Source organism: Artemia franciscana, unplaced genomic scaffold (assembly GCF_032884065.1).
Source record: "Artemia franciscana unplaced genomic scaffold, ASM3288406v1 Scaffold_1300, whole genome shotgun sequence".
Classification (NCBI taxonomy): domain Eukaryota; kingdom Metazoa; phylum Arthropoda; class Branchiopoda; order Anostraca; family Artemiidae; genus Artemia; species Artemia franciscana.
This window is the reverse complement of record NW_027062787.1, coordinates 52267-72149: the sequence shown is the minus strand read 5'-3', so window position 1 is coordinate 72149 and position 19883 is coordinate 52267. Positions and strand designations below refer to the sequence as shown.

The following is a 19883-nucleotide window of genomic DNA, read 5'->3' as shown; positions in this document are numbered from 1 at the left end:
ATAGATAGATAAAATACAAATTAACTGCGTAAAACTTGCGAATATACAACATTCTTCGCTGTCCAATTGTCGCTGCATATAAATAGATTGTCAGGTTTACCGACCCTCGAACATGCAACGTACAATTGTCAATGGGAAAAACAATCAGTATTAAGATCTATACCACATTTCTCTAATGATTGACCTTGAGCTTTGTTAATGGTGATTGCAAATGCTAATCGAATTGGGAATTGCAATCTTTTAAATTGAAAAGGCAGATCCGTTGGAATCTTGGGAATGCGAGGAATAAGAACAGTCTCACCCTCAAAAGGCCCTGTCAAGATTGTGGCCTCTATTAGGTTTTCCATTGTTTTTTTTACGGCAGGTCGAGTGCCATAGCAAAGCTTTGGTGGGTTTATATTTCTTAAAAGTATTATTGGTAGGCCTATTTTTAGTTGTAGCACGTGTGGTGGAAACCCTGAGAATAATATCTCGAGGTAAAAACTGATCACCGACCATAACGATGGCCACTTTGTCGATAGTTGGAGCATTGTATCTACGCACATGTTGGCCAGGAGGCGTTTTGTCAGCGGAAATAACAATTTTATGCGTATAAGTTGGCATCAAATCGATGGCTGTTTTGAACAGACACACTAAATTATTATTTTCGTGGAAAAGATGTTGTAATTGGGAAACGATTGTCCTTTCAATGTTGGGAGAAATTTCGCAACGTGCATTCAATTCAGAATTTCTGTCACTGATGAAGTACAATTGTAAAAATTTATGATTCTCGCCTGAGAATGGTAGAAGAGACCCTGCTCTATGATAAATTTGCCCTTTTACTTTGAAAGTAGACATAAATTGATCTGGATTTTCAATTTGGGCTCCAAACGACGTCATTTGGAAACATGAGTTGTATTTTCTGATTCATTTATATTCCTTATGTCCCGGTGTCCCGGTCGTCATTTATATCCCCCTGTTTTATATCCCGCTTATTTTTCAGTTTTTTCCTTTTTTTAGTTTTTTTTTTTCCTTTTTTAATTCTTTTAGTTTTTACGTTTTTTAGTTTTTTTAGTTTTTTAGATGAATTTTTTTTTAGTTTTTTACCTTTTTTTCTTTTTAGTTTTTATTGGTTTTTACCTTTTTTTAGCTTTTTATCATTTTTATTTTTTTTTATTTTTATTTTTAATTTTATTAGTATTCTTTTTCTCTTCTATTTTTCATTTTTCCTTTTTTTTAGTTTTTTTAGTTTTTAGTTTTTTAAGTTTTTTCCTTTTTTTAGTTTCTTTAGTTTTTTTAGTTTTTCGGCTTTTTTATTTTTTTATTAGTTTTTAGTTTTTTTTGTAGTTTTTGCCTTTTTTTAGTTTTTTGAGTTTTTTTTTTAGTTTTTAGTTTTTTACCTTTTTTAGCCTAACCAGGATTTGAACCTGGGACCTTCATTCTCCGTTCTGACACCCTCTCTCACCGAGTGACTACTCCAGCATGTTCATTTTGGTGTTTTAAATGGTATATTATTAACCAAATTAATGTGTTTTACAATATACTAAGCATCGTCATAACAAAAATGACGGCAACTAATTTCATGACGTCAGCCGAAACATGACGTCACCTGATCCACAGATCCACAGACCCACAGACAGACAGACAACTTATTTTTATATATATAGACTAGCTGTTGGTGTGGCGCTTCGCGCCACCCCAGCACCTAGTTGGTGGGGGCGCTTCGCGCCCCCCCCAAGCCCCCCCGCGCGCGTAAGTCGTTACGCGCCATATTAGTTACGCACCATTGTAGTTGTGTCCCTATGTCCCACCTGTGAATATAGATAGATATATATATCTTTTTAACTACGTTTCTATATATATAAAAATAAGTTGTCTGTGGATGGATGGATGGATGGATGTGTGGATGGATGTGTCAGGTGACGTCACCTGAAAAAACTGGATTAGGTGACGTCAAAACTGAAAAAACTAAAAAAAGGCAAAAACTACAAAAAAAACTAAAAACTAATAAAAAAAATAAAAAAGCTAAAAAACTAAAAAAACTATAAAGGTAAAAACCAATAAAAAACTAAAAAAAAAACTGAAAAAACTAAAAAAAGGCAAAAACTACAAAAAAAAACTAAAAACTAATAAAAAAAGTAAAAAAGCTAAAAAACTAAAAAAACTAAAAAACTAAAAAAAGGTAAAAAACTAAAAAAAATAAAAAATAAAAAAAAACTAAAAAAAAGGAAAAAACTGAAAAATAAGCTAAAATAAAGGTAAAAACCAATAAAAAACTAAAAAAAAAAAGGAAAAAACTAATAAATGACGACACTCAAAGAGAAAGCGACCAGGACAAAAAACTAAAAAAAAAGGCAAAAACTACAAAAAAACTAAAAACTAATAAAAAAAATAAAAAAGCTAAAAAACTAAAAAAACTAAAAAAAGGTAAAAAACTAAAAAAACTAAAAACTAAAAAAAAACTAAAAAAGGTAAAAACTAAAAGAACTAAAAAAGAAAAAAATAAATGACGACACTCAAAGAGAAAGCGACCAGGACAAAAGGAATGTTCGATTAGCAATCAACAAAGCACCGGGACACAGGGAGTATAAATGACGACCAGGACACAAGTAAAAAAAAAAATTAACAAAACTAAAAAGAAGGTAAAAACTACAAAAAAACTAAAAAGAAAAAAAACTAAAAACTAATAAAAAAACTAAAAAATCTAAAAATCTAAATAAACTAAAAAAGAAAAAAAAAGGAAAAAAATAAAGGAGAAAAACAAAACTAAAAAACGAATGTATATACAGACCGGGACACCGGGATACAAATGATGACCGGGACCCGGGACACAGGGAATATAAATGACGACCGGGACACAGGGACACAACTACAACGGGGACACCGGGGGAAACAGGGGGATAACCTGACAATCTATTTATATGCAAAGACAATGGGACAGCAAAGAATGTTGTATATTCGCAAGTTTTACGTAGTTAAAACCATATATATATATATATATCTATATTCACAGGTGGGACATAGGGACACAACTACAATGGCGCGTAACTATTATGGCGCGTAACGACTTACGCGCGCGGGGGGGCTTGGGGGGGGCGCGAAGCGCCCCCACCAACTAGGTGTTGGGGTGGCGCGAAGCGCCACCCCAACAGCTAGTATATATATATATATATATATATATCTTCTATATATATAAAAATAAGTTGTCTGTCTGTCTGTGGATGGATCAGGTGACGTCACCTGAAAAAACTGGATCAGGTGACGTCAAAACTGAAAAAACTAAAAAAGGCAAAAACTACAAAAAAAACTGAAAACTAATAAAAAAAATAAAAAAGCTAAAAAACTAAAAAAACTAAAAAAAGGCAAAAACTACAAAAAAAACTAAAAACTAATAAAAAAGCTAAAAAACTAAAAAAAGGCAAAAACTACAAAAAAAACTAAAAACTAATAAAAAAAATAAAAAAGCTAAAAAACTAAAAAAACTAAAAAAACTAAAAAAAGGTAAAAAACGAAAAAAACTAAAAACTAAAAAAAACTAAAAAAAAAGGAAAAAACTGAAAAATAAGCTAAAATAAAGGTAAAAACCAATAAAAAACTAAAAAAAAAACTGAAAAAACTAAAAAAAGGCAAAAACTACAAAAAAAAACTAAAAACTAATAAAAAAAGTAAAAAAGCTAAAAAACTAAAAAAACTAAAAAAACTAAAAAAAGGTAAAAAACTAAAAAAAATGAAAAATAAAAAAAAACTAAAAAAAAGGAAAAAACTGAAAAATAAGCTAAAATAAAGGTAAAAACCAATAAAAAACTAAAAAGAAAAAAAGGAAAAAACTAAAAAAAATTTTCATCTAAAAAACTAAAAAAAACTAAAAAAGGTAAAAACTAAAAGAACTAAAAAAGAAAAAAATAAATGACGAAACTCAAAGAGAAAGCGACCAGGACAAAAGGAATGTTCGATTAGCAATCAACAAAGCACCGGGACACAGGGAGTATAAATGACGACCAGGACATAAGTAAAAAAAAAAAACTATCTATATATATAAAAATAAGTTGTCTGTGGATCTGTGGATCGTGGATCAGGTGACGTCACCTGAAAAAACTGGATCAGGTGACGTCAAAACTGAAAAAACTAAAAAAAGGCAAAAACTACAAAAAAAACTAAAAACTAATAAAAAAAATAAAAAAGCTAAAAAACTAAAAAAACTAAAAAAAGGCAAAAACTACAAAAAAAACTAAAAACTAATAAAAAAGCTAAAAAACTAAAAAAACTAAAAAAAGGCAAAAACTACAAAAAAAACTAAAAACTAATAAAAAAAATAAAAAAGCTAAAAAACTAAAAAAACTAAAAAAACTAAAAAAAGGTAAAAAACTAAAAAAACTAAAAACTAAAAAAAACTAAAAAAAAGGAAAAAACTGAAAAATAAGCTAAAATAAAGGTAAAAACCAATAAAAAACTAAAAAAAAAACTGAAAAAACTAAAAAAAGGCAAAAACTACAAAAAAACTAAAAACTAATAAAAAAAGTAAAAAAGCTAAAAAACTAAAAAAACTAAAAAAACTAAAAAAAGGTAAAAAAATAAAAAAAATAAAAAATAAAAAAAAACTAAAAAAAAAGGAAAAAACTGAAAAATAAGCTAACATAAAGGTAAAAACCAATAAAAAACTAAAAAGAAAAAAAGGAAAAAACTAAAAAAAATTTTCATCTAAAAAACTAAAAAAAACTAAAAAAGGTAAAAACTAAAAGAACTAAAAAAGAAAAAAATAAATGACGACACTCAAAGAGAAAGCGACCAGGACAAAAGGAATGTTCGATTAGCAATCAACAAAGCACCGGGACACAGGGAGTATAAATGACGACCAGGACATAAGTAAAAAAAAAATTAACAAAACTAAAAAGAAGTTAAAAACTACAAAAAAACTAAAAAGAAAAAAAAACTAAAAACTAATAAAAAAACTAAAAAATCTAAAAATCTAAATAAACTAAAAAAGAAAAAAAAGGAAAAAAATAAAGGAGAAAAACAAAACTAAAAAACGAATGTATATACAGACCGGTACACCGGGATACAAATGACGACCAGGACACAGGGAATATAAATGACGACCGGGACACAGGGACACAACTACAACGGGAACACCGGGGGAAACAGGGGGATATAAATGACGACCGGGACAAAAAAACTAAAAAGAAAAAAAAACTAAAAACTAATAAAAAAACTAAAAAATCTAAAAATCTAAATAAGCTAAAAAAGAAAAAAAAAGGAAAAAAATAAAGGAGAAAAACAAAACTAAAAAACGAATGTATATACAGACCGGGACACCGGGATACAAATGACGACCGGGACACAGGGAATATAAATGACGACCGGGACACAGGGACACAACTACAACGGGGACACCGGGGGAAACAGGGGGATGTAAATGACGACCGGGACACCGGGACAGGGAATGGTCGATTAGCAATCACCATCAACAAAGCTCAAGGGCAATCATTAGAATCATGAGGTATAGATCTGAATACAGATTGTTTTCCCATGGACCATTATATGTTGCATGTTCAAGAGTCGGTAAACCTGACAATCTATTTATATGCAAAGACAATGGGACAGCAAAGAATGTTGTATATTCGCAAGTTTTACGTAGTTAAAACCATATATATATATATATATATATATATATATATATATATATATATATATATATATATATATATATATATATATATATATATATATATATATATATATATGTTTTTAACTACGTAAAACTTGCGAATATACAACATTCTTTGCTGTCCCATTGTCTGTGCATATAAATAGATTGTCAGGTTTACCGACTCTTGAACATGCAACATATAATGGTCCATGGGAAAACAATCCGTATTCAGATCTATACCTCATGATTCTAATGATTGCCCTTGAGCTTTGTTGATGGTGATTGCTAATCGACCATTCCCTGAGTCGCCATCGTCATTTATATATCCCCCTGTGCACCCCGGCGTCCCCTTTGTAGTTATGTCCCTGTGTCCCGGTCGTCATTTATATTCCCTGTGTCCCGGTCGTCATTTGTGTCCCGGTGTTCCAGTCTGTGATTTCTCTTTGAGTGTCCCGGGCGTCATTTATATTCCTTGTGTCCCGGTGTCCCGGTCGTCATTTATATCCCCCTGTGCCCCCCGGCGTCCCCATTGTAGTTGTGTCCCTGTGTCCCGGTCGTCATTTATATTCCCTGTGTCCCGGTCGTCATTTGTATCCCGGTGTCCCGGTCTGTATATACATTCGTTTTTTAGTTTTGTTTTTCTCCTTTATTTTTTTCCTTTTTTCTTTTTTTTCTTTTTTAGTTTATTTAGATTTTTAGACTTTTTAGTTTTTTTATTAGTTTTTAGTTTTTTTGTAGTTTTTACCATTTTTTTAGTTTTTTTAGTTTTTTTTTTTTACTTATGTCCTGGTCGTCATTTATACTCCCTGTGTCCCGGTCGTCATTTGTGTCTCGGTGCTTTGTTGATTGCTAATTTATATTATATTTATATTTATATTTTTTATATTTATTAATATTTTTTTAGTTTTCTTTTTCTCTTATTTTTCAGTTTTTTCCTTTTTTTTAGTTTTTTCTTTTTTAGTTTTTAGTTTTTTTTTGTTTTTTACCTTTTTTTAGTTTTTTTAGTTTTTTAGCTTTTTTAGTTTTTTTATTAGTTTTTAGTTTTTTTTTAGTTTTTGCCTTTTTTTAGTTTTTTCAGTTTTTTTTAGTTTTTAGTTTTTTACCTTTTTTTTTAGTTTTTTTTAGTTTTTTAGCTTTTTTAGTTTTTTTTCTTTTTAGTTTTTTTTGTAGTTTTTACCTTTTTTAGTTTTTTTTCTTCTTTTGTATTAGTGTGAAATAATTCAGACGTCATATGCGGACAAACACGACGTCACTCGACAGACAGACAGACAGACATAACCCACAAACAACTTATTTTTATATATATTTATTCATATTTTTTTAGTTTTCTTTTTCTCTTTTATTTTTCAGTTTTTTCCTTTTTTTTAGTTTTTTTCTTTTTTAGTTTTTAGTTTTTTTTAGTTTTTTACCTTTTTTTTAGTTTTTTTTAGTTTTTTTAGTTTTTTAGCTTTTTTAGTTTTTTTATTAGTTTTTATTTTTTTTGTAGTTTTTGCCTTTTTTTATTTTTTTCAGTTTTTTTTTAGTTATTAGATTTTTACCTTTTTTTAGTTTTTTTTTAGTTTTTTAGCTTTTTCAGTTTTTTTTTCTTTTTAGTTTTTTTTGTAGTTTTTACCTTTTTTAGTTTTTTTCTTCTTTTGTATTAGTGTGAAATAATTCAGACGTCATATGCGGACAAACACGACGTCACACCTGATCCACAGATCCACAGATCCACAGACAACTTATTTTTATATATATAGATATATATAAAAATAAGTTGTTTGTCTGTGTGTCTGTCGACTGACGTCATGTTTCTGTGTCGACTGACGTCATGTTTGTTGACTGACGTCATTATAAGGATTGAGCATTATGCCGTCATGAAGTTGTTTGTCGACTGACGGTCATGTTTGTCGACTGACGAAATTACAGACCGGGACACAGGGAATATAAATGACGACCAGGACACTCAAAGAGAAATTACACACTGGGACACCGGGACACAAATAACGACCGAGACACAGGGAACATAAATGACGACCGGGACACAGGGACACAACTACAACGGGGACGCCGGGGAGCACAAGGGGGATATATAAATCACGATCGGGGCACAGGGAATGTTCGATTAGCAATCACCATCAACAAAGCTTAGAATAATGAGGTATAGATCTGAATACGGATTGCTTTTCCCCATGGACAATTATATACTGCATGTTCAAGAGTCGGTAAACCTGACAATCTATTTATATGCACAGATAATGGGACAGCGAAGAATGTTGTATATTCGCAAGTTTTAACGTAGTTAAAACAGATGGTATATATATATATATATATATATATATATATATATATATATATATATATATATATATATATATATATATATATATATATAATGTTTCTATCTCTGGATAATTTCTAATGATAGAGCCACAAATCAATTTTTCGACAAGAAAAGATTCTTTAGAGCATATACATTTATCAAGAACCAGTGCTTCCACCCTGCCCAAGTTTTCCGGGCTTCCCAAATTTCCCCAAATGAAAATTAGATTATCCAACTTTTTCCCATAAATTAACGTTCGTAAACAAACCAACGTTAACACGAAATATAAACAATGAATTTTTCAACGTTAATTTTCATGGAGATTTCAAAACGATCCTTCTTTATCTCGAAAAGTTTGGGGATAGAAGATACAGTGTCAAACAAATCACCAGAAAAGCCCTTAAGTGTTTGCAAAAATCTAATCACGAAAATACCAAACCAAAACTAAAATATTTTTCGCTTTTTTTAAATTCAACTAAGTACTGCTGAACCTCTTATGGTACTACTATTGAACTTTATTTAGAATTTTGACTGACTGATTTTACAGGTCTCGAACTATCGCAGCCAAGTTTTTACTAACTAATCCACAAGTAAAAAAATGATCAACAAGACGCCCTATATTAGGAAAGGATAATACTGTAATGAATACACAAAAATATTGGCGAATTTTTCTTTGAATAAGTAGTGAGATCGCACTGGCTATTATAGGTAATAAAAGGAAAAAAGACAAAGAAAAAATGAGGAGAATTCAAAGCTTGTGAAAAACAGGAAAAAATTAAAATTTTTCGACCAAGACCTCCATTCACCTGTAGACAATGCCAAAAGAATAAAAAAAAGTGGACTCCCTGAAATGAACCAAAACAACAATTTTCTAAAACAAAAAAAAACAAACGAGGAGGCACCTTCCCAACCAAACTGCATCACGGTTACTGCTTTCACTGGCTGTGAATTTTCTTATTTTTTCACATAGCTTTTTATTCGATTTATCATAGCATTAAATAAATAAAAAAAAGTTTTTTCAACTGAAATTAAGGAGCAACAATATTTAAAACGAACGGAAATTATTACGTATGTGAAAGGGGTTGCTCTTACTCAACACCTCGCTCTTTACGCTGAAATTTTTAGTAGTTCGGGAGTCTTTCTTAAGGAATTGGGACAAAATTCAAACTTTAGCGTGAAGAGCATGGTGTTGAGCCTCATATGCAATAATATGCAATAATTTCAGTTCTTTTTAAGTTTTAATGTTGCTCCTTACTTTCAGTTCAAAAAACTTTTTTTGTTTAATTTCTGATCGTTTTTTAAATATTAGTCTGCCTACACCAACAGGGAAAAATCCCTCCTCCCCACCCTGTCCGAAAAATGTATGCATACTTCCCAATAACAAATACATGCGTAAACAATAGGCACATTTTGTAACTTAAAGACCTTTTCCCAGGGGCAACTATCTCCCAAGATATAGTTATTCAGCCTTTTAATTATGCCGAACAAAATGGCTATCTCAAAATTTTGATTGGACGATTTTGAGAAAAAAGGGGCGTAGGAAGGGGCCTAGTTGCCCTACAATTTTTTGGTCACTTAAAAGCTCATTAGAACTTTTAATTCTTGTTCAAATGAACTGTTTCCCAAAATTATAGTATCAATGAGTCGATACGATCACCCCTTCCTTCTGGTAAAAAAAATACGAAATTCCACATTTTTGTAGATAGGAGCTTGAAACCTCTATAGTAGAGTTCTCTGATATGCTGAATCTGATGCTAAGATTTTCATTAAGATTATATGGCTTTTAGGAGTCTTTCCCCCTTTCTTCGAACATTAGGCAAATTTTCTCATGCTCGTAACCTTTGATGGTTAACACTAACCTTGATAAAATTTATATATTTGAAATCAGCAAAAAAATTCAATTCTTTTTATATATCTATTGGTATCAAAATTCCGACTTTTTTGGAGTTTTTGTTACTATTGAGCCGGGTCACTTCTTGCTTACAGTTTGATACCACGGAATGTTTGATTGGGCAGGGCCTAGTCGGCAATATGGTTGTGATTGAGAATTCTCGGGATACTCGATTTTTTGGAAAAATAAGGAAACATAGAACTTATGCCATATACAGGTATATACACATATAGGTATCCTACCCCTTCCTGTCCCTCACAATAACCCTACTGATGGGAAACTAATGAGTGGTAACTTTGGTGCGTTACTATTAACACCACTGACATACAGCGTTACTCAGCAAAAAAAAAAAAACTCAAAAAGGGCTCATTTTAGTTTAAATAAAATTTGGGTTCCATTTAAAGATTTTAATTTGTTTGGATACAACCAAAAAAAAATGTATCCTCTTTTTTTCACAATGTTTTTACCGATCATAAAACAGTTAAGGCTGATTGGGCTAATTACAATAAGTGCACGAAGTGCTGAATACTGTATAACTAATGCTAAGGCTCAGAACACACGCTATTAACAAAAGATGTATGAACAACTAAACATGTGTATACCCTTTTGACAAAGTGGGATCTTATTACATAATAATCCAAGCAAAAGTAAAAACAGAGATTAAAACTTTTTTTTGGGTAAGGGGTTTAAAATCAAGATTTGATGGTTTGTTTGATAGCATTTTTTTTTTTAGATAAACGAATCTTTTACTCTGATCAAGTTTCTGCGCCCTTTGCCTAAAACGGCTTAACGCTGCATGAGGTTTAAAGTACTGCTAAGAAAATCCATTAGACACACTTCTATGGAACTTAGTTTCTTGTCAGTTTTCCATATGTTGAACTTGTAGTAAAAGCAGAGGGGGAATTTGAAAGTAATTAGAACTCTGAAGACTAATTAGGACTTGTGGAATAGCCGATAACTCACACTAAATATGCTGGATTTTCGGTGATGCTCTTGTGGCATTACAGCTTTCTCTAGAGAAGTGCAGCCTTCATCATATCGTTTCTTATATTCCTCCACCACCTTTGTGATTTCAAATCTATTTTTCTTCTTCTTCTTTTCTACGGGTGGTGTTGTCCCGTGCATAGCAGAGTCGAGGAAGAAACACGGACTGGACTTTGAATAAACAAGGTCAGATGTTATCGAATTAGTGTTACTTTTAATTGCACATCTTTCTGCTGATAAGGCCCTATAAGGAAAACAATTGATGAATCATTGGAGAAAATTTCCGTTTTTGAACAAAATGACTAATAGTTCAAGAAACGTTGCAGCTTATAATTGTTAATCAAGGGAATTTGAAATAATTGCTTAAATATTGGGAAAAAATCCGTTTCCGAAAAAAAGACTAATAGTTTAAGATACGCTGCAGTAGGTAATAGTTGATTAAGGGAATTTAAACAATTGATTAATCCTTGGAGAAAATTTCCATTTTCGAAAAAATGACTAATAGTTCAAAAAACGCTGCAGTTGGTAATCGTTTATCAGGGGAATTTAGAACACTTGATTAATCACTGGAAAAAATTTCCGTTTTTGAACAAAATGACTAATGGTTCAAAAAACGCTGCAGTTGGTAATCGTTAATCAAGGGAATTCAAACAATTGATTAATGCTTGGAGAAAATTTTCGTTTTTGAAAAAAATGACTAATAGTTCAAAAAACGCTGCAGTTGGTAATAGTTAATCAAGAGAATTCAAACAATTGACTAATCCTTGGAGAAAATTTCCGTTTCCCCCCCAAAAAATGACGAACAGTTTAAAAAACGCTGCAGTTGGTAATCGTTAATCAGGGAATTTAGAACACTTCATTAACCATCGGAAAAAATTTCTGTTTTGAACAAAATGACAAATAGTTCAAAAAATGCTGCAGTTGGTAATCGTTAATCCAGGGAATTTGAAACAATTGGTCTATCATTGGAGAAAATTTCCGCTTTTGAACAAAATGACTAATAGTTAAAAAAAACGCTGCAGTTGGTAATTGTTAATCAAGGGAATTTAAAACAATTGAATAAAGGACCATCAAGCATGCCGGTTTTTAAACAAATAACCTCAAATAATCGACTCCTTCATGCAAATCTCCACTAGCGTATCAAAATTTACTTTAAATTTGCTATAATAGGGTGAAAATATTTTGAACATATAAATCATTTTAAAATGATAAAAGAACGCGTTGTAAATAAAATAAAATAAATCATATTGAAAGTAAACTGACTGAGAAAACTGAGGGAGCCGATCTTTTGGTCCCGGTTGGTGACAAGCAATTCCCTAAGCAATAATAAGTTTTTTTTTTAGCACATGCACTTTTTTGGTTGGTTCTCTAGCTTTAAATATACACTGGGGGTTGTATATATTCAGCTTTATATACACAGAACTGATAGGCGATTTGAATTACCCTTACTATATGCCTATCTAACTTAGTTCTGCCTAAGGATGAATGATAGACTATCTATCAACAAGTGAAATGTATAATTTTTATTTAATTCTGAGAAAGGTATGTCAGCTTTGCCTCTCACAGAGACTATCTGTATTGACTTTCCTCTAATTAGCCACCGCTCTCAAGTTATTCCCCACTTTTACCAAGTTGATTTTAATTCACAAATCATATATATATATATATATATATATATATATATATATATATATATATATATATATATATATATATATATATATATATATATATATGTATATATATATATATATATATATATATATATATATATATATATATATATATATATATATATATATATATATATGTATATACATATATATATATATATATATATATATATATATATATATATATATATATATATATATATATATATATATATATATATATATATATATATATATATATATATATATATATATACTTCGGGGGGGGGGAGGTCAGTGGTGTTTTTAGTCCTTTTGTATTGCTTGGATTCTTGTTATTATGTGTGAAGAGTATCTTATATGTCCGAGAGTTTTTAGTCCAGCCTGGTTTTTAGTGCACGTTTTTTTGTTTTTTTTTTATTATTATTATCTTTAATTCCAAAAAAGTAGAAGTTGAAGCGTTTGGATAGGGGTTTGGTTGGGGTCTTGGGGTGCGGCCATGATTTAGGGTGTACTTTTTAGATTGCAATTAATATCACAATTTAAAAGAAAATATTTTCAGCGTTTTATTTTGACTGTCAAAAGCATTTTAAAAAAAGAAAAATTGTAATGTTTTCGATTAGTCTTAAAACATATATATATTTCATTCTAACCTAAAACAATGTAAGGTGGGGGAGAGGTTAAAGCTACCTTAGCTCCCATTAATTATCTATGTAGTTTTCGCAAAATAGCGTTCCTTTTAACAAAAATTAGGAAAATACTGATACTAAATTTCTTAGCTTTTTGATGGATTCAATAAAAGAAATAAAGCGATCACGATAAAAGTCATCTATAATAAATTCTATAAAATTTATATATTATGCCATAATTTCAACTTCTTACACAATCTCAATATAATTCCCAATAATGATAACTTTTAGAAACAAGGATGTGATAGATAACATCTATTTCAGCACGAAAATAATAAAAAAAATGATTTAATAATACAATCACAAATCTCCACAAATGCTCCATGGCCTGTCAAGAAGGGGGGTCATGAAACAAAAGAAGAAGAGATAAAAAGACAGAGACAGAGTCCAGTTAAGTATGATAAAACCTACAACTGAAATAAGGCGGCACGGGACTTCACAGACCTGGCAAAAAAATACATTGGAAAAAATAAATTAATAGATCACAGATTGAAATTAACTTATAGGAAATTGGCCACTAGGCGTTTGTAAACCATATTTTTTTATATACATAACAAACTAGAATAAAAAAAAATCAATAGATACACTTCAGGCACATACGCAGGATTTTTTTCCGGGGGGGGGGGCAAAACCTTCGAAACAGCAGATATAAAGAAGCATTTTTTATTATTCAGTAATGCAAAAAGCACGTATATCGGAAAATACAGATTAAATTTAATCTGTAGTATTGTAGCGGATGGGGGGAAGAAGACTGAAGCCTCAAAAGTACGTTTTAGGCTTAGGTTATGTTCATAGCGATTTAGAAACAGTGATTAACCTATTATATCCCACTGAAAGGGAAATTTTAGGGTTAACAGTACAATATGGGTGCTAATTTTTGGGTTAACAGTACAATATGGGTGCTGTGGAGGGTAGTTCTTCTACTAGAAAAACGTAGACTTTAATCAAAAATGATAGTTTCCAAAATTTATCCACTAAAAGATGTACTTTATCCTAAAAGGGGGAATAAACGCCTTAATATCAAGGATAATTCTATTTTGCTGTGGAAAGCAAACTCTCTTTGCAAAAAAAAAAAAAAATAATAGTACAATTGCTAATTACTTCAAAGAGGGTAAAAAGTTAGGCAGAAAATGGGTTAATAATTAGGCCGTGACTTGACCGGATAATTGCATGCTGCAAAATCTCCCAAAAAAGGCTTCACACATGTATCTAGATTCTTAATAAATGTCCTGCTTTTGCCAGAAACCCCAAAAAACCATGGGGAAATTCAACATTTCAAAAAATTTCGGGGGCGGGGGCCGGGGCCTGGAGACTCCCTCCCTGCGTACGTGCCAGATACACTTATAAAAAGAAAAAAAGACACTTGATAAAATGTCATACAAAATATGAGATTAAAAAACCATATGATAAATAAATAAAATTATCTCTGACAATTAATAAATTAAAACTAGCTTAAAAAAAAATTAAAATTGCTCAGGAGAGCCCTGTGCAATAGCTGGAAGTGTATTCCATACTCTTGAAGATGCAATCCGAGGGCTAAAATTAGATCGAAGGTAGGCTGTGACAGGGACTTGTATATCATCAAAAGAACGCGGGTAATATCAAGAGCTTTCAGATACAAGGAGGCTAAAATACAATTGAAAATGTTCCCTGTAGCCGTGCAAAGAAAAAAAAAGCACATACAACGACATAAAGTGAATGGATATTTAAAAAGGGTTTAACATTTGTTTAATAATTGAAAGAATAAAAATTTTTTTTCTTCAATAAATAATCTAATTCATGTGTCCTTAAATATTAAGTCAAATTACCTTTCACGCGCTTCTTTGTACCTTCTCAAAGCTTCATCAATCCGCTTGCGATCGCAAATCTGTGACTGCACAAGCGCTACTAGCTCGTGTCGCTGGATCGAACCAATAAGAATCATACTCTCTAAAATAAACAAATATATACTTATGCACACATTTTCTACGATTGGAGGGGAAGTAAGGACAAACAATCACAGAGAATATACGTAGTGTATAGACAGGCAGTCCATGTATAGACATTAGAGTAATTCTCTAATCAGAATTAGACATTAGACCCTTCTTTGGAGGGAGGAAGTACCCTTTTACGATCTCCCCCTGTGTTGAGACACATTTTTATATAATAATAAACTACAGAAATTGTATCAATAAATCTGATTTACGAAATCAAAAGAAGAAAAACATGACAGGGAGGGGACCGACTGGTAGCTAATGAAATAAAATTACTTGAAGTAATAAATAAATCAAAACTCAAAATGGGAGTAATTTTAACAAATATTTTATGCTTGTCCCATGAGCTAATGAGATAACGAATGTTCTGTACCTTATGAGTTTTGTAAGCTATATAAGCTTTGACCAATAAATAATAAAAAAATTCCAATTATTACTACCCTAGTGGTAAATATTGACTGGTATTACCAAGGGTAGACCCAAAGCGGAGGCTTGCACATGCAAACCACTTTCTCTACAATTAAAAAAAAAATATATATATATATATATATAAAAGTTATGTAAAATCACCTTCAATTATTGCACCCCCTCCTAAATGCCTTGAAGAATTTCCTTTGCATGAAAATCCTGGTCGTTGTCCAGCCTGTCTTATTTTTGACAATTGTTGACTGCTAAACGGGTTGCCAGTATACGTATGAAGGAATTGGGGAGTGGAATTAAGGCATCATTTTCCCATAAGTCTGTTACTGCAATTAAGGTAACTTGACCTAGAGTATAGCTCGGCACCAGAAAAAGTCAGAGATTCTAAAAGTTAATGAAGACGAGAAAATACATATCTGTTAGTCGTTATATTGATGAAGTGTAAAATGAGGTTCAATGATCTTACTAAAAATTACAAATTTGGAGAAATTTTATGGGACCGTATGTTGTATTTGACGTCTCATTAACGATTTGTTTTATTTCCTTATTTTAATAATGTACAGTAAAATGTCAGAATGTGTCATAATTTAGCAACGCTGTACCAACATGACGCAATAGAGATTCATTTAGAATCTAAATTTAAGAACTACGAAGCATTATCTGAATTTTCGATAATTTTTGGTTTCTTCAACAGTTATCAAGACACAAAGACATGTATTTGCATTTTCAGACAAGCTGGCCAGAGTGGCCAATATTATCTTTAGCTCAACAATTTTCTACAAATCGTCAAAATATTCCCCAGTTTCTCGCTGTTACGGAAAAAAGGCCATCACCTAAATCAATCCTCAAAATAACTTTCTGAAGGATTTAGATACAACACCACACCCGTTCCCTTCCCCATCAAAAAACTAAATTACTTATATTAAAAAAAATATTTTTAATATACATAATCACATTAAAGAAAAATTTGGCCACAACCCCCCCCTCCCCCCACCAAAAAGTCTGTCCGACTCGTAAAAACGTAACAAAAATAAATACAGATACATTTTTGATGCTTTTAAGTTTTTTTCGTAAAGAGCCATCCCCCCCAAAAAAATCCTGGATATGACTCTCGTATACACATAAATTCACAAATAGTGGGATATTCTTTTAATTTATTTGCACAAAGCGAAACATTACAATAAATTATGTTCGTCATCCTGACCCTTTTCTTTTTCTGTCCTTTTTCAATTTACTCAGATTCTCTTTCAATTCTATCCTTTTTCAATTTATTTAATTCAATCTATTCATTTCATTTATTAGCACTGAGACCATATCATACTAAAAACAGACAAAATACATAAATCTGCTAATGATGAGATTTTAATCATGTACTTCGAAAAGGGTTTTGTTTCGAGGGAGGATATAACTTCGGGAAAGGTGTCAAAAATAGGAGAATTAAAAGGAAAAGATGCGAAATTGTACAATAAATCATGATTTTTTGGGAGTGTTTATAAGCATGACCCCCCCCCCCCGTTTTTGTGCCAAACACAAAGGAGTAAGTTCTTCGTGACCTTTTTTCATACCGTTTAGGCTTTTGTCCCAAGCCTTTTGCGGATTTCCTGATAAATATTTATGAGGCTGAATGCCCCAAGACACACTCGAAGAGAATTTTTTATTAATTATTCAGGTCTTGAAAACAGAGCTTTGTTTTCTCTGTAATCTAGATCTGATATAAATATAACTGCAGTAATGAATGTTGGAATCCATGACAAGTTACAGGAGTGTCATTTTGGGATAAAGTCATTTTGGGATAAAGATCAAATAAAAATAAAGTTGGTCGGAATCATGGGTGCCGGCAGAAGGGGCCCTGGCCCCCTAGAAATTTGTAAAAAGAGCAGAATAGGGAAAAACCATGGGAAAACTGTGTGCTGCCCCATTGTTGGCTGCCTGCCAATAGATTTTGAATCCTATTATGGAAAATCTAAGTTCTAATTTGTGACTGAATGATCCCTTTCCAGTTTTCCACCAACATTTTTTCTATATCATTTGGTTAGAGCAACAGAAAAAAAATTAAAAATGTTCTTGGTAATGAATGGTAAGTAAATAACGATCCTTGTTAACAACGAAAGTATAAGAGCCTAACTGGTGATAACATTCAATCAAAGTATCTGCTTTTTATGGATCCTAAATATGTATTTGTTTATTAGCAGTTAGGACAGTTATTAGTACACAAAAAAGTTCGTATAATTATGGAAAACACAAGGAAAACAACTTAATAAGGGGCAATATTGATAAAAATACGCCGTCAACTTTTTCTTCCATTGTAAGAGTTCCCAAGAGCTGATCTATGAAGTCACTATAATCAGAAATGTTTCTCCTGAACGGAATACTGGGAATTTTTGTATATTCCCTCTGAGCGGGTACGTTTTTTTTTATTATCATTTATGTTTTTCCAGGAGTAGTTGTATTTATTTAGTTGTCTCTTTGAAATGATTTAATTTTTTACAGTTATGAAGTATAAAGGCGTCGAATAAATTGGGTTTTTGGTATTCAAAATTAGATTAAAAATATTGAATTACAAATTTTTATTTGATTTTCTTAATTTTAGTTTTAATGTTTTACTTTTAACAAACTACTTTGATAATGCTTTACTTATTATAAGCAATTGAGTCTAAAGACATTAAATATTTCGTTGCTTGATAACCAGGTTCAAAACTGTCAATATTGTTAAAAAATATCCGTCCAACGCTTCGGCGTTGCTCAACAGAACTGAATGCTAGAAATTTATTTCTTAGTTTTTGCAAGTAGGCTATTGTTTTGTGTATTTTTCGTAATAAATTGTTGTTTTTTTCATTTTTATATATTTTTACTTTAATTGACATACTTTTTCCATTGCCTTTGGAAAAATGTTAGTGTCTAAGCTACATTAAACGAAAAAAAATGTTTTTTCAACTGAAAGTAAGAAGCAACATTAAAAATTAGGACGAACAGAAATTATTATGTATATGAAAGGGGTTGCCTCCTCCTCAACACCTCGCTCTTCGCTCTACAGTTTTTCAGAACGTTAAAAAAAAGTTACTTACTGCTCTAATTAAACAACCCTTGTTTTTCAAAAGTTGTTTTTAAAGAATTGGGACAAAATTTAAACTTTAGCGTAAAGAGCGAGGTGTTGAGGAGGGGGGCTACCTCCCTCGTATACGTACTAATTTCTGTTCTTTTTAAGTTTTAATGTTGCTTCTTACTTTCATTAGAAAAAAATTGGATCACCCATCAAAATCCAAACAGAGATCAATGAAATATTGATCGTTCTTTGTGTTACTAAAAGCATTGTATTCATAAAACTTTACAGTTGCATGAAATGTTATTAAACAAATAGGAAAGGTTTTTTTTAAATAAAGTAAGGAGCAAGTTTAGAACTTACAACAAATACAAATTACTCTGTATAGAAGGGGGATTGCCCCCTTCTCAACACCTCGTTCATTAAACAAAGTTATTTTAGTGCTTTGAAGAATCTTATCTTTCCAATTGCAAATTTTCTTTAAAAATTTGAAAAAGGTCAAACTTCACAGTAAAGAGTTAGGAGCAAAGGAGGTGACAGTCCCCTTAATATAAAGAATAATCTGTTCAAATAGGTTTTAAATCTGTCCTTGCTTTCATTTGAAATCTTTTTTTTTTATTTATTTTCCGATTGTTTTCCAAATCATACCCAGACCTAAACAAGATATAATTTGAGGCACCGGTCCCTTAAATCCCTGATTATTTGTTTTTAAAATGTGTAAAGCAGTAATTTGCAACATCAATTTTGGGTAAAATTTGAATATACTTAAAAAATAGGAGGTAATTTTGGTAAAAATTCCTTGTTAAAATCACTACTAAAGAATTTTGGTTGGATGAAAAGGAGTATTATTGTTAGTAAGGATGGAAATTCTGTGAGGCTTTTGATCTTCTACTTAACTGAAGCCACCACAACCTCTACAATAGGATTTTCTTATCGATAAATACATTACATACATTTCTTTAAATACATTGAAGTGCTTCATACAAATAGAAAAAGAAAACAACACCATTTAAAATTACCGAAAACCAAGTTACCAGCAGTATTTGCCATCTGCTGGTAAATATGGGAATGTAACATTTTAGCTGCATAGAGAAACAATTTAATTAATTCTTCCTCCTGCCCTATCTCTGTCAACATTTATCTTAGGTCTCATGAAGAGTAAGCAGTTTGTCCATTAAACTGTTCCTTTTAGGAATACCCTCCCCAAACCTAAACAATTATTCACCCCCTCTCCTTATTATAGCAAATACGCAATTACAAATCATGAAAAGTAGCCTAATGTCATTACAAATAAAGAGAATCAACT

General features: G+C 31.2%; 1 protein-coding gene across 1 annotated transcript in view; it reads right to left on the bottom strand.

The window, feature by feature from the left end:
• LOC136042445 (chloride channel protein 2-like) overlaps positions 1 to 19883 on the bottom strand; it is a 75173-nt gene that overhangs the window by 16994 nt on the left and 38296 nt on the right. The window contains exons 9-10 of the mRNA XM_065727409.1: positions 14953 to 15073; positions 10783 to 11047 (exon numbers count right to left, since the gene is read on the bottom strand). Of these exons, the coding sequence (XP_065583481.1) occupies positions 10783 to 11047; positions 14953 to 15073 (386 nt within the window). The remainder of the gene's footprint in view (positions 1 to 10782; positions 11048 to 14952; positions 15074 to 19883) is intronic.